The sequence below is a fragment of the Monodon monoceros genome, unplaced genomic scaffold (assembly GCF_005190385.1).
Source record: "Monodon monoceros isolate NGI ecotype Baffin Bay Population unplaced genomic scaffold, NGI_Narwhal_1 Super_Scaffold_11, whole genome shotgun sequence".
Taxonomy (NCBI): domain Eukaryota; kingdom Metazoa; phylum Chordata; class Mammalia; order Artiodactyla; family Monodontidae; genus Monodon; species Monodon monoceros.
In genome coordinates this window covers 29,092,069-29,108,574 of record NW_021703767.1, presented here as the reverse complement: position 1 = coordinate 29,108,574, position 16,506 = coordinate 29,092,069, and the positions used below count along the sequence as shown (strand labels likewise).

At 36.7% G+C, this 16,506-nt stretch overlaps 1 protein-coding gene across 1 annotated transcript in view; it reads left to right on the top strand.

The window, feature by feature from the left end:
* LOC114891157 (multidrug resistance-associated protein 1-like) overlaps positions 1 to 16,506 on the top strand; it is a 79,061-nt gene that overhangs the window by 41,813 nt on the left and 20,742 nt on the right. The window contains exons 14-18 of the mRNA XM_029215271.1: positions 1,065 to 1,232; positions 2,393 to 2,555; positions 7,485 to 7,560; positions 14,447 to 14,507; positions 14,960 to 15,179. Coding sequence (XP_029071104.1) covers positions 1,065 to 1,232; positions 2,393 to 2,555; positions 7,485 to 7,560; positions 14,447 to 14,507; positions 14,960 to 15,179 — 688 coding nt within the window. The remainder of the gene's footprint in view (positions 1 to 1,064; positions 1,233 to 2,392; positions 2,556 to 7,484; positions 7,561 to 14,446; positions 14,508 to 14,959; positions 15,180 to 16,506) is intronic.

The following is a 16,506-nucleotide window of genomic DNA, read 5'->3' as shown; positions in this document are numbered from 1 at the left end:
GACGCGCAGGCTCAGCGGCCATGGCTCACGGGCCCAGCCGCTCTGCGGCATGTGGGATCCTCTCGGACCGGGGCACGAACCCGCGTCCCGTGCATCGGCAGGTGGACTCTCAACCACTGCGCCACCAGAGAAGCCCTGTCCTAAATATTTTACACTCAGTAAATGCTCATGACAAGCCCATGAGTTGGGGGCTATTATAATCACACCACACACACACACACACACACATATACGTTTCATATTACTTTGTATATTATTTTTTCACTCCTGGCTTCCCTGCTAAAATGTGACCTCCTCATGACAGAGGCTCAGTTTCATTTATCTTTAAATCCCAAGTGCTAGCACAGCACCCAGAGTATAGGAGATATTTGTTGAATAGTAGGAGGACGAGAAAGGCAAAGAAGCAATGACATTTTACAATTATAGGGCACTGGCTGATTTCTGTGCTACATGGAGAGCTTTTAAACCAGATCTGTAAACACTAAACATAAAATAAATCAAGTAAATTGGGCCTGGCCCCATAATTCTCCATACATGGCTGTACACGTCGACTTTAATTCTCACAGAGTGATGTATATTCCTTATTCTTGCTTCTTAGAGTTGTACTTTTGCCAACAAGACTTGTACTAATCTTTCTACAGAAGAAAATAGGACATGTTGATTGCTGCTTTGGTAATTTAGCTATTATTCTCAGTCTCCTATGTGTCAATTTAAAAATGATCACCAGTGTCAGTACACGGCTGGCAGCCAAAAGTTTTCTTTAGTGTTCCACAGGCACAAATTTTCAGAGTTAGGGAACCGGAAAAATTCTTTTCTCCATAACTGTTAGTATCTACTTTTGAAAGCACGCAATTAAGAGAAAGCAGATATATCTGTTAATGTGCACAAATTAGTGGTATTAGGAAATAGAGGCTTTTGGAATTTTAGGATAAAGAAAGGTTAGAGTGTTAACCATGAATTATTACCTATCCCTGCTACAGAAGAGAACTTGGACGTAACTCTGTGTGCTTTGAGATTTACACATTTTTCCTCTGGTTTTGTTTTTTCTCCTGCTTCATTTTCAGGGTGTGAATATAAGTGGAGGTCAGAGGCATCGAGTCAGTCTGGCCAGAGCTGTCTATAGTGGGGCCGACATCTACCTCCTGGATGATCCCTTGTCTGCAGTTGATGTTCACGTTGGAAAGCAACTTTTTGAAAAAGTGATTGGGTCCTCCGGCATGTTGAAAAACAAGGTAGCCATAACATCACTTATGCTTTAGTGAGGGAAGGAGAGGATAATCTATGTAGCATTGTGCCCCAAATTCTAATATTTTGTTTTTTTATTGTAGCAGAGTAGTTAAATTTCACATAAAGAATGAGATGTTATATTGCTCTTTTACAGACTCACTTTAATGAATGTTTTAAAATTTTTTACAAGTTTACTCTGACCACAACTTATGTGATTATTACCTCATTGACTAATACCATATTCGAAGGTGGTTTACATGCCAAAATGAGTTGTTTTTAGCTTAGGTGACTTTTTTTGAAAAGTGGTATTTTGGTGCATAGCACTTTTATAAAAAATAGTATTACTTTATTATTTATTATTTAAAATGTGGTATTATTAATCTAGCATTCATAACAATTCAATTGTTTTGTGAAGGAACCAAGAAGAAAGGAATTAATATTTACCAAGTGCATACTATGTTTGACACTAAATTAGTTCATTTAGTTCTTATAGCAAGTCTCTGAGATAGGCATTATCGTTGTTCTTGTTTTATACATGAAGAAACTCAGGGCTTATAATGACTTGTTGTAGCTTGCTTAATTTAAGAGCCACAGAGATTTTTAAAAGCCTGTCTGACCACAAAACCATACTCATCGATTCACAATATGTGTTTACAGATTTATTAATATAGAGAATTCTGGAAAATTTAAATAAATGTAGAAATATTTAAAGAATAGACAAATATCTTTACTTATTGAAATGAAACCAAGATAAATCTTCTCATTCAATTTTATGTATATGTATACAATAATATGGAAAGATTTAAAAATAAAGACTTGAATCAAAAGTGTTTTTGTAATGCTACAGGACCTTAGAAAAAGGAAGCAAGAGTGACAGTTATAAGATTGTTTTTAATTTGCTGTAAATTTGATTCATTTTTAATGAATGAAGAATACCTGAACTAATGGGTTAAAAACATTTGCTGACTTTTTTCTTTTTTCTTTTTTGTCTAGCAGTGTATCATCATTCATTGTGAAATATATTTATATACGCTGCCTTAAACTGGCACCTACCAAGAATTATACTCTAAAATAGTAAAGACAAAAAATAATGATTGCAGCTCTCTTTAAAATGGCTTACTTTTGCCATCTTTTGTAACCCAGGGAATAAAACACTCTTTTGTAGACTCGAATTTTAGTGACACACAACCTCACACTTCTACCCCTGATGGATCTTATTGTTGTAATGGAAAGTGGCAGAGTAGCACAAATGGGAACATACCAGGAACTTCTGTCTAAAACCAAAAATCTCACGAATTTGCTTCAGGCCTTCAGTGAACAAGAAAAAGGTGAGGACACAGTGAAAAATAAACCTAAGATACAGGGTGCTTACCCATTTTGAAAGCCCATTAATTGCCTGATTTCTTACTATGCATTTTTCTTCATTCATGCTACTTAAGTCAGGAACTGGGTGTCTTCCTTTCTCTAGAAAAGAAACAAATACGTTGGGACACATCAGCTAAAAATCAACCTTGTTTATGATTTTTAAGCAAAATGTTATGCCCCAGGGTCAGTTTGTTCATTTATGAAATAAGAGATTAGATGATTTATAAGCTCTGTTGCAGGTTTAGAATATAATGGGTCTAAACATTCTACTTTCTTTGAAATTAAATCCATGTCAAATAAATAATAAATATTTAAAACATACTATGGCATGTTGTGGAAGAGAAACAAAAGAAAAGAAAATCTGAAGAATGACAAAGGAGAATGATGTTTGTCTAACTTTTACAAAATAGCAACTGAGTTTATTTAGTACTAATTTTTGTTACTATAGTCCTAATATTTTAAATTAAGATTCATAGATATTTGTGTAAATGAAGTGGTTTGATCTTTATCTAATTAGGACATAAAGATGTTTGAAATCTAGTATTAGTTTAATATTGCAGAGATCAGTCATTTTCCAGCTCTGAAAGTTGGATGTACCATTATCTTTTTCCAGCTGTAGATGTTTTCTCATGTGTACCACCATCATGATCCTTGTTCTATACATTTCCAGAACACCACTGAGAAATGGCTGTAAAACCAAGTGAACTATTTCATAATTGCAGGCTAAAAGAAGACATATAGAGTTATTCTTAGTATTTCCTACGTGAACTGGTATCTATTCATTCACTTCACACTTTACCTGGATATAAAAGTCAGAAAGATATGAAAGCAGTTTATAACAAGATCAGTGCAATTTAGTATTTTAATGCCATGAAATCAAAAAGCAGAGCCATTTTGCTGATGTGTTTCTCTAAGCTAACACACATTAGGTATGCACTACTATTTTTTTTATTCCTTGTTTATGCCCCTTTCTCAAATTTAAATATTCTATATGTAGATACATTCAGAAAAACCTGATCCATTGTCAGGTGGCTGTGATCATTCTTAATAAAAGAAGACCTTGTCTTTTCTTAATGGCTAGCAGTTTTGGAAATGAGTCCTTGCCTATTTGGTCAGGCTGAGTAATAATTTATATTTAGTGCGTAGGAAAGATATATCTATGAGTGTCTCTGAGGGCTGCAATGAGGATGTGGTCTGTCATTTTCTCTATCCCCAGCACTTAGGTAGCCTCATGTTAGGCAAATAACAGGTACTCAGTAGCTGTTTGTTAAACAGATGAATCTGCCTCCATTTTTTCTACCAAAAGTATGTCTCCTCAGAGTGAATGGGGTGATTTGTAATGCTACGAGCCAGGATATATTTTTTGCTACTTATTTTAAAGGCAACATGAAATATAAGTTGTATTACTTTGGAAAATATAGCTCTGAAAGCAGGCAGTGTGTAAGTTTTAAGTTCAATATTTAATCTACCATAAAATATGGAACACAATTTTGAAAGTTGTGGAATTTGCTCTTGTTTAAGTCTCCAGTTTTGGAAACAAATATCATACCTCCCTCCATTGATATATCTTATGTACACCAGTCCTCTGTGGTAACAAGTGGAAAACATTCTTGAAGTTGAGCTGACATTAATAGATGTTACTATCTCAGCAACAGAAATATGACAGATTTAGGAAAATGTAAATTGAGCTTTCTTCTAGTTACTTCAGTATTGTGTCTTTTCTGTTAAAATTCAGAAAGGTGGTGAGTAGAGATCATTTTTATACTAGAAATAGAATATGTTTTTTACAATGAATATTTCTGGGATTTTGATTTATTTGGATGGTGAGTAAAAAATATATAAAGTCTTTTAAAAAGCAGGCATAAAATTACTCATGTTAATACTAGATAGATAGATATTTGTAAAAGGTCAGCCATATATATTGTAATTTTATTAGTGACCACACAGAGCAGAACAAAAATAGATCAACTGATATACAATTGATATAAAACATCCCCCAGACAACAACTTCAAACCTGGTTACATTTAGTTACATTCCTACAGTATTGCCCTTAGACCTGGGCCAATTTGACCCAGTCCTGTACTACGTCTCCGCTCTGCCTTCCTTGGCTGGCTCTCTGGCCAAGGCCTAGGGATTGTGCCCATCGGGGGTCCTCTTCCCATCCCGCCACTCCTTGACCACTCCAGGTACTTGGAGTCCCAGAGTTCTCTGCCCATATGACATAAATTTGCTCCAAGGACCTGGGCTCTCATTCTTTAGTTCTACCCTCTTAAGGGTCGACTGCTCTACTGGCATTCACTACTCCTTGGATGAAGGATGTTTTTTTTTCTTGGAGGAGGGTTGGCAGAGTCTGGACATGTAGCTGAGGCAGCCACAGACATGGTGAGGGGTGGAGCTGGGGTGGGAGAAAACCCAGCAAGCACCTTGACCACATCACCCGGGACTACTGCATTCCCCAGAGGAACTCGCAGGGCTCCAAACACTCTCACCTGGATTTTGCCTTCCAGGTGGTCGGGAAGGTGTATGTGTTAGGGTAAGCAATAGAACTTATTTACCAGTCTGTTAGTTCCATCTATAACTATCAAATACTTAGAAGTATGGTATGCGGGCCTTCATTTATACTCTTGCCCCAGTTACCACAAATGTTAGGCGCAGGCCTGTCCCTGTGGGGAGTTTCTTTCTCTTCTTTGCATAAGTAGTGAATAAAAATCAACTTATATCTGAGAACATTTTTACTGGAATTTAGAAGAAAGAGGGCTACATGGACAGAGTGTGATTTGAGAAGTGTGATCCCCACTTCTAAATTCAATCTGTGATCTATCATTTATTTTTTACAATTTATCCTTTTTGGCCTTGAGTCTGTTCAGGAATTACTTTAAAAAGCACACAATATTTCCACATAAAACTTTTTATTAACTTAATGTGACATGAAAGTGGGAGTAAAAGTCAGCAAAACATAGTGGAAAAAACATGGGACCAATTTCAGAGCCCTGGGTTCTGGTTCTAGCACTGAATAATTATATGAATCTTTGTAAAAATGACCTCTTTTCATTCTTCCCATTTATGAAAAATGGGACTTGAACTAGATCTGTTTGTCCTGGTGTCTGATATGGAAATGAACAGTGTACATTTTTATCATTCCCTTGCCCCCAAAACTGCTTATGACCCAGACACTTTTTCTTTTCCTATAATTCTCACCCTCACTACCAGAGTTGATGACAGATAAGTAGAGTTTACAGTATAATTTGGTTTGGATACATCAGATCTCTAAAACTCCATCTAGCTCTGAAAAATCTGTAAGTCTCACCTTATGGGAATATTATATAAGAGGTGAGAATCAGAGGAGAGAAAAGAGTTTATGGAAAAAGATATGACTAAAGATAAATTTACATATTTATAGGTTTAGTCTAGAATAATTCTTACCCATACTAATAATACTGAGGTAGCTAAGATGCCTTAGGTATTAATTCTGTCAATATAGTCACAAGTGTTTTACTTAATTCTCCCCAAAACCCCCTGAGGCTACATGGTCCTAATTTTACAAAAAGGATATGCATCTTGCCCAAGTTAAGACAGTGTAAGTTGCAGAATTTGAATCCATCGCTTCCTCTGTTTCATGCCAGAGGCCAATCAAACTCTTAAACATTATATCAAACCTGTAGGAACAAGTACATTGACTTAGTGTGAAAGACAGGAAGGAGTGTAGGGCTCAGCTTACGCTTGCTCTCTCCATCTCTCTGTCTTTCTCTTTTTCTCTCTCTCTCCCTCTCTGTCTCTTTGATAAATTTGGGTTTCAGGCAAATCACTTATCCTATCTGAGTTTTATTTTTCCCTTCAAAATAGGGGTAAACTTACCTGTTGTTCTCTTTATCTTATCAGCTCATTTTGGCACTCAAATTGTATAATGTATGTGAACACATTCTATAAATTATAAATATATAAATTCAAACATTATTATTATCAGCTATAAAGATGAAAATGTGCCTTAGGCAGGAGAGGATGAAACATCCCCAAATTGAATTTTAATTCTGTGAGACATGGAATCCCCCGTTTCTTAGAGATAGTTGATATAAATCAGAGGCTTCCTTTAAGGACCAGATGTTTACTTATAGAAATAAGAAAACATAGAGTTCATATAAGAGACCTTAGAAATCTCCAAGTCCACTTCCTTCTTTTTAAAGATAAGAAGTCTGAAATTCAAGGAGGTTAAGTATTACACTGTGGGAAAAGACAAAAATCTGCCTAGCTCTGAGATGTTTCCCATCGAATTCACTAACAGTAACCTGAACCTCAGTCTTGTAGTTCTAGATGTGTGACTTTGTACCTGCTTTACTTCTCTGTGCTTTTTATCTGTAAAATAAGGATAATCATAGCATCTTCCTCACAGGGGTAGTTTTGAAACATAAGAGTTAAAATATGTAAAGTATTTAGAACATTGCCTGCCACGTAGGAAGCTATTATTAGTGACAATAGTAAGAACATGACAGAGATTCGGGGATTACCATTGCATGCTCTTAATACTTTTCACAATAATATTTGTCTATAAGAATTGATGATATTGCTTTTTTTTTTAAAGACTGGAGTCATGTTCCTCTTGGGCAAATACTTCAACCTTCTGTGGAAGATCCAAAACAAGTTAGCACTCCTCTCTAATGTCTAAGAAAGAACTTCTCCGTAGGCTTTTTCATTATGGAATCTTAGTTTTATCAAGACATTACAAAACATTTTAGGTGAATAAGAAATAATGGGGAAAATGAAAGGCTCCCAGTACACCTGTGGATCCAGAACACAAAAAATTCTCTAACTTGTATAATCTTTCATCATATTTCTCTCTATTTTGTGCATTGTTTGCTTTTATGGATATCAAAGCACTCACCGTCTTCTTCTGCAGCTCATGCTTTAAAGCGAGTCAGTGTAATCAACTCCAGAACTGTACTGAAAGAACAAATCCTGGAGCAAAATGATAGGTGAGTATTAGGGTAATACCAAGCTCATAGGGATTATGGACTAATTAATTACATTTTTAGCATTTAAAATGCATGCTATAAAAATGATCTGTACATTATGATGGATACAAAATGTACTTAGTGGTTTCCAAATTTTATACTATGAGTTACATGGTTGTACCTAAGTTTTTAAGTGAGATGTATGTGACTTAATTTGGGACACATAGTAACTCTCAGTAATTTCTAGCCAAATTCTACTATAAGAAATCTACTCGGATTTCTGTGTGAGCTAAAGATATACCCCAAATGAATCTGTTTAGAAAAATAGAGGAAGGAAGGGAAGGAGGGAGGAAAAGAATGATAAGGGAAAGGAAGAGAGAAATAAAAATAATAAAACTTTGACCCTGATTAGATTGTTATATTATACTTCTTTTTCATTTTTGTAAGTAACTAAAATGAACAGTGATTGAAGCAAATTAACCTCATCAGTTATTTGCCCTAATACTTCAACAGTTGCAAAGAGGAGACGAAAAAAAAAAAGGAATAATAGCAAAAAGTGGTTTAAAAACTAAGTGGCTAGAATTATAGGGAGCTGCCACTGGTCAAAGTTGCTAAAATGGAGAATTGGAATGGATTAGAGAGAAGCAAATACTTCAGGATCCAATAGCTCAGAATTTTGTAGTTTTGACCTCGAGTGAATGAATGGGCCTTGAATTTATTATTTTTTTTGAAAGGATTGGGTATTCCTGTGGTTGTGTGATGATGTGGATGTTGCAGCTTGGAGCTTTGTGTACATACCAGGTTTAGCTGACTGAATAGGTAAACTAAATTATTCCTCTGGATCATAAAGACTTTGGACTGCTTTTCTTCTTTATTGTCTTGGTGTTGTCATCCAGTCTCATGACTTTAATTACAGTTACTCCAAGTTTATATCCCCAGCCCAACCTGTCCTCTGAACCCCAGAGTTGGACCCTCCTCTTTGATGTCTAATCTTCTTAGCTAATGGCAACACTGTTCTTCCAGTTGCTTAGATAAAATATCTTGCAATCACCCTTGACCTCTCTCTTACTCCATATCCAATCCATCATCAGATCCCATTGGCTCTATCTTCAAAATATATCCAAGAATCCACAATTCAAACACTCATCACTTTCACAGCTTCCCTTTGTCCAAATCACTATCATTTCTCCCCTGAATTATTATAATTGTCTTCTCTTTTTTTTTTTTTTTTGCGGTACGCAGGCCTCCCACTGTTGTGGCCTCTCCCGTTGCGGAGCACAGGCTCCGGACACACAGGCTCAGCGGCCATGGCTCACGGGCCCAGCCGCTCCGTGGCACGTGGGATCTTCCCGGACCGGGGCACGAACCCGCGTCCCCCGCATCAGCAGGCGGACTCTCAACCACGGCGCCACCAGGGAAGCCCTATAATTGTCTTCTTACAGGTCTTCCTGCCACCAGCCTTGCCCTGAGAGTGGTTTGTTTTCCAAATATGAGTCAGATTATGTCATTCTTCTGCCCCAAATCTCCAAAGGATTCACATCTCAGAGTAAAATCCCGAGTCCTTACAATGACCTATAAAGCCTTGGAGGACCTAGACCTGTTTACCTTTCTCAGAACCTCCTAAAGCTCATCTCACTATTCTACTGCAGCAAGACTGACTCTGCTATTCCTGGAAGACTAGGCATGCGCCTCCCCTGGTGCCTTTGCACTTTCCGATCCCACTGCTTAGGGCATATTTCTCCCAGATATCCATATGACTTGCTTGCCCATCTTCTGCAGGTCTTCTGCTCAAATGTCACCTCATCAATGAAGACTTAGCTACCCTATTTTATACCACAATACTTCTTACCCTTTCCATGCTTTTTCCCCCATAATTTTTACTAATTATCAGCGTACTGGAAAATATACTTAGTTACTTTTATTTTGTCTTTCTCTTACCTCTAGGTTATAAGCTTTATAAGAGCAGGAATTTTTGTCTTTTTGTTCACGCTTCTATTGCCATCTACATAATACATTTCAACTAAACACTGAATAGCATGTGTTCAGTAAGTACTTTGAATGGATGAATAAATAACTAGAGACTGAAAACACACTCAAGGAACTTTTAATCCATCATTTATTTTATTTTATTTTTCTTACCATTATAACAATAAGTTTCATTTAAATGAGTGTCAGTTTTTAAGGATATCCAAGAAAAGCAAAAAAACACTGAAACAGACTGAAATTTCTGGGCTGTGGGATCTTCAACTCTCTAAATTATAAAGAGAGTTTTCACCTGTGTATAGTCTCACCATACACTCAATAAGTAGCTTGCTTTAAGGCTTAAATCTTAAAAATCAATAAGTATTGTTATAAACATAATCATACCCTTTCCTCTGTAATAAATCATTTTTTCTATTTATAAGTCACGGTTAGTCATATCCAAATTGAACCTCTTAAAGTTTTTGTGAACCACTTTTACAAAATTTCTCCTTGAAAAAAGAACCCCAATCCCTATAAACGTTTGTTTACAGAACTGGTTTCTAAACATTTCTCAAGTTCTGACGGCTCAAACAGAAGCCAGCATGCTGAAACTTACTTCTTCAGTAGAGTACATCAAAAGGATCACCTCAATTCTACTATGGCACATTCATGTCAACAGAACCCAGTGTCAAACTTACTTTTTAATGACTGTGATAAAGATGTTATTGGAGGTCCATGAATCCCCGCATACCAATCTTTTCTTGTTTTTAGGCATGGCAATTATATCACTTTTATTTTTTGTTTGAGAGGTCAGAGACCTATTTTCATTTCTCCAAAACGTGCATCTTTGCCTACTTCCATGTATTTCCTAGTTTATTACTTTCTATACTATTCCTAGTCTAGCTTTCATCATTTTTTATCTGCTTTACTATTTGGTAAGGTAACATTACATGGGGAAAATTTTCCTGACTTTCAACCTAATTTTTTTTAACCATACCCAATTATTTCCAATTTATGCAGAATTAAGATAGACTAGAGATTAGAAGATACAAACAGACAAGAACTTCACAATGGAGACTCTCTACAGTGGGATGTACTGAGATAGAACAATGAATCTTCCTCATGGAAGGGTTCACAGGGAAACTAACTACCCATCAAGAGGGAGGTGGAAAGGAAGTTGGACCGAATAATGACTGAGAGTCCCTCCCTTTGAAATTTAAGAGTTAGAATTACATTATGATGTTAGTTTTGTTTTCAAATGGGGACTAAAATAAGTTGAACTGTTTCAATATTTTGTTTTTCATTTTTTGGTTTAAATTTATATGGTATATATTATTTTATTTCCTTAAATATTTATTACTATCTTCCCTGACCAAAATAAACTGGAAATGCTATTTTAGTATCTAGACTGCCCCCTTTTGGCTTTCATGTCAGACTCTATTAATCACTTTAATCCTCCCATACATACTCTATACTTTGCAACTGTATGCTCATTTCAGGGATAATGGTTTCAGTATGTTAATTTTATATATTTTATACAAAAATATGCAGACCAGTATTATGCCGACTTTCCCAAGGGTTTCTGAAGGACAGAGCAAAAGCCATTTTTAAAACTTCTCTACCAGCATAAAAAAATTTGCTCTTTTAAAATTCAAATAAAACCTGCTATTCACAACAAAGTGCCCAGGACCAAATGCAGAACTTTTGTGGAAAAAGGATAATTAACATTGTAGTTTGGAAAAACAGTACCCTCCTGTGTAGTGGCCAGTAAATTATTGGTCTTTCTTAGTTATGTCTAATCAGGATGCTTTAATTCCCTTTTAACAGTTGGGCTCATAGCATTTTATATCCAGCTACATTAAGAATTAATTTTTTGGCTTGACACCAATGCTAAATTTGCTTATCCAAACAGAAGCCATGCCAAGGGCTTGAAGGATGATGACAGTAATTAACCCAAATCATATACCAGGAGCTATTCCAATGAAAGTGTCTGTTAAATAGTGTATCTTTTCCTGATGGTAAAGCTGATCCTACAAAGGGCATGCATGTACTGCAACCTCCCACAGAATGTTTCTTGACACTAATGCCAGAGACGGAAAGGGAAGAACTACTGGGCTGATCAAATAGCCATTTCTTATTCTGATAAACAAAATGGGAAATGTGGAGAAATGAGGGCATGTACCTCAGTTTAGAATTTCTAGACGTCAGTTTGATATTAGATATATCAAATGACAAATAACTAACATTATTTCAACTTAGCATATCTCATGCTCCTATGTCCCTACAAGGGACCATGAGAGATGTGTAAAGAGAATTATCATTACAGCAATAATTAAAGCAGGAAAAATCTGCAACCAGTATACATTTTGATTTTGTTAAATAAATCTTAATATAGTAAAATGATAAAATATTATGTTGCCATTTGACAAATATAATGCTGTAATAGAATAATATTTGAGGTCCATTATATACTGAGTTACAAAGACCATGGGTAAAATTTTCTAAAAATTAAGACTTGTTATAGAGCAACATTTGAATTATGATACCACACATATAGAGAAAAGACTATAGCAATCCTCACCAGCATGTTAGCACCAAATATCTCTGGAATATAGCATTATGAGTATTTTGCTTCTGCTTGTCTTCGTCTGTTTTCTCTCTTCTCTCTCCTCTGTTGTCTTTGCTCCTCTTCATGCCATTCTGTATTTTCCAAACATTTCTTCAGTAACACAATTCCAGAGGAATTGACAGCTACTTGGTGATTGGTTGGAAATGTGTCAATGTTGAGACAGAGGAAGCGTCGTGGCCAGAGAAAGCTTTTGAGGAGGTAGGAAATAACTGGTTTCGTGTAGGGCGTGTTTGAGATAATCAAGCAGAGACAAAGTAGGTGGCAAGTAGGTTTTTTACCGTATGGATCTGGAGCTCAAGGAAGAGTTATGGACTTGAGAAATCCATGCGAGAGTCACCCACAAAGACGAAGGTTGTTGAAACTGGGAATGGATGAGAGTGCTCAGAAAAGAGTGTGGAGCATAGAAAGGAAATAATGACTAGAACTGAGCCTCAGGAATATAAACTTTAAAGGAAGACAGAAACTAATGGAGGCCCAGAGAGGTGGGAGAAAACACAAATGTGTGATGGTAGGGAAGTAAGAGGAAATGTCTCTTCAACAAGGGAACGGTCAATGATGTTAAATGCCATGGAGAGTTTAAGTGAAATAATTTTTAAAGTATCTCATGAATACAGCAATAAGTATTGTACTTACTTTATCAAGGCTCCGTTGATGGAAACCGTTTCAGCCAGGTGCCAGAAAGTTCGAGGAGAAAAAGGTGGTTTGGCAGAAAAATGTTTGGCTACAGAAAGAAGGCAAGAAGTAGGATAGTAACTGAACATAGAGTTGAGGGTGGAATCATTTTTGTGGTGATGGTATTAATTATAAGATGAGAAAAATGTGGAGTTCTCTGTGGGCTGAAGGGAAGAAATCGCTAGAAAGGAAGAAGATGAAGATTAGAAAAGAGAGGAAACAATTCGGGGTCTCCTAGATTTGCCTTAAGATAAGAATCCCTTGCATCATTTGTTTAAAAGACAGATTTCTAGAGGGGAAATCTTATAATCTGCATTTTTAAAAAACACTGTCAAGTGTGTCATTGACAGGAAAGTGTGGAAATGCTATATTTAATAAACGTATTTTGAGAAAATGGGGCAGAATGGGATTCAGCTCATAAGGTTATCCTTAGATCTGAGGAGAAAACTACCTTTGTTTTTTACAGGAGAGAATTAGAAAAGGCTGGGTGGAGGTGCAGATAAAAGTAGAAGTGTGGTGACTGACCTCCCTATCTGCTTTGACTTTCTCCATCAAGTAGGACATGGGGGCCCCTTCTGAGAGAGATGCAAGAATTTCTAGGCACTATAAAAAACCCGGGTGGAAGGAAGATATTAATTTATGGTGGAGCCAGTTTGCTGGGCTCTATGATCTTTTGAAGCAGCACTCCACAGATGGGCAGCAAGTGTGACAAAGCTAACTTGTCAGTTTTAACGTTGAAATTTAATTGAAAGAAAGCTATTAAAGTTCAGAATGTCACCACAGTTTGGATGACATGGTAATCATGGAGTACAGGTTGGATAATAAAAGGAATCGAGACAGGGCCTAGGTTTGCCTGGGGCTGAGAGTTTCCCAGATGTGGGACAGTCAGTGCTAAAACCAGGAATATCCCAGGTAAACCAGGATCGTTAATCATCTTAGGGGGCAAGGATGATAGAAAGTTACATTTGGGAACTGGGGGTCTAGGCGGAATAAAAACCAAATACAGTGAGAGTAACTGAATGTACAATTTAGAAATAGAAAAGGTTATGTTATGGCCAGGGACTGAAACAATTGGAGTCAAGTTTTCAAAGGTGGATTAGTTCCAGGTAATAAGATTCATGGTTTGCAGTCATGAAAGTTGATGGCCAATGTAGAATGCAGATGCAGGACTCTGGAAGTATGAAGGTCATGAAGGTGAAAAGAGATTGAGTTTAATACATTTGTCCTTGTCAGCTGTGACGTCACCCAGAATGGTGGCAGAACGAAGTGGGACGAATTAGCCCGATGCTAGTCTTCTGATGGGACAGGAGGCGAGTAGATGCGGAGGCACAGATTATGGTACAGCCAGATGGCATTGTCTTACACAATCTAGGGATTTGGCTCAAGTTTGAAGCATAATTATCTAGAAGAAGCAGTGAAAAAAATCATACAATATGCCCTGGCCCTAAAATATATGGGGTAAAAAAGAATAAACGATCTCCCTTCCAGAAGATTAAAGGAACATTGTTGTTATCACGGCAAGTCAGGTCTCTGTTAATGAAGTAGAAGCGTGTGCAACAAAGTGGTTGAGAATGTTTAACTTTTAAAAAAATGTTTAGTTGATCTAAAAACCTAAAAACAATGTACATCGTCTTGCTTTATCAGGCCCTTATTGGATCAAGGAAAACAGTTCTCAGTGAGAAAGGAAAAGGTCCCTGTTGGTGGGGTAAGCACCAGAATAACTAGTGTTATTTGTTACTAACCACTCAAGTATAAATGTTATTAATAAATACCATATGTTTTTCATTGAATTTGAGGAAGGTTGCTATATGATAGTTTGAAGAAATTGAATTAAATGGAACAGTTGGACATTATCGTGGTGTTTAATTAGGATTACATGTTATTTAGCTATGTATATTCTGGTTTACTAATAATAGTAACTGACATTATTTCAACTTTTATTTTGAAGTGCTCAGGACTGTGCAGGCACTTCGCTTGTACTTATAAGGCGGCTACTAGCATTACTCCAATTTACAGATGAGTAATCTGAGGATTGGAGTTGTTAGTAACTTAGACCCAGATCATAAAGCTTAGGATATGTCAGAGCAGGATTTAAATCTAGCTTGTGTGACTTTTAAGTACAGTAACTTATTTTTTTAAAAACAATTTTGCTTTTAGGTGAAGTTCTCAATCATTCTGAAGTACCTCCAAGCCTTCGGCTGGCTCTGGGTATGGCTGAATGTGGCCACTTACCTGGGGCAGAATTTGGTGGGAATTGGACAGAATCTATGGCTTAGTGCCTGGGCAAAAGAAGCAAAGCACATGAACGATTTCACAGAATGGAAGCAGATAAGAAGCAATAAACTTAACATCTATGGATTATTGGGATTAACGCAAGGTTAAACAAAACGTCTAGCTGCTTTTCTTTTCTCTTTCTAACCTAATCGATTCAGATGCAAACGTAGGGCATTGTTTTACTTTTTAAAAATCTATGTCATAATATTCAAATACTTTGGGATAATTCAAATGCCTATGTTTTTAATTCACGATATTTGCAAGAGTAAACAAAAACTTGTATGTGTCAACTACATGGCCCACACCGAATATTATCAATTTGTCTCATTTAATCTTGACAATGAGTATTTAGAAAGGTGTCATTATCCCCATTTTACAGCTGAGGAAACTGAGTCCCATATGTTAAGTCAGTCAGGACTCAGAAGTCTTGAATACGTGGCTGTCCACTGTATGTGTGAGGCTTGTGACTGATGTGAAGATCAGTAAGTGAGTCTTAAAAACTGCATTGTAAGTAAAGCTTAAAACTACATCGCAAGCAATATTCGTGTAAAAGTAGTAAAAGAAAACACTGTGAGGATTTAGAGCAGGGGAAAGCCATATTTGGTTGAGAGATTAAGGTAATTTCCAAGGCATAGTTGACATTTGAGGTGACACTAAAAAGATGGATGGAATTTTGTCAGGGATCACAGAGGACAAAAGCTGATAGATGCAGAGAAAGATGTGAATAAAGATGGATGGGGAAGGTGAGGGGGATATAGGCATAGGTGAGGATGCCAGTCTGAGTAGTCTTTAAGTTATTGATAGGGCAGTAGGGGAACTAGAGGTGGAAAGGTAGTTTGGAGATGATAGTGGGAAAGGCAAGTAGAAAACTTTGAGAATTGGGGGAAAAAGAAGTGACAGAATTTGGAGTTATTTTTCAGAATAAGAATACATTTTCAGTGATGAAAAAAGATGGATTTTTATTGGTGGGACTAAAGTCAGAGACCAGGGAGAAGTTGGGGTTGGTAGGGAAAAAATAATCAAGGATCTTCAGGAGTCTAGATGGGAGATAACCTAGTACAAAAAGATCTCTTATCTGATGCGTCTCATTGTCACCCGAAGCATCTAGACTAGTGCTAACCAATGGGTAGGGAATGGAATAAGATTTGAATAAAGTATGAATGGAGGAAGGGTCAGAGAGCTGCAGTGAGACTGGAGAAAAGGGATGGATAGGAAAGACACTGTGGTGAAAACATATGTAAGAATTGCTGATTTGTGGGTAGGAAGAGAACATCACTCATGATTTTGAAGTTTGGGTAATTGAGAGAACAATGAAGACAAAAATAAAGAAACCAAGGACGAGGGAAGTCAGTTGGTAGAGCAGAGAAATGATTAATTCAATTTGGAGCACGTTTAATGGAAAGTGTGGATACATATTTTTCTGCTGTTTT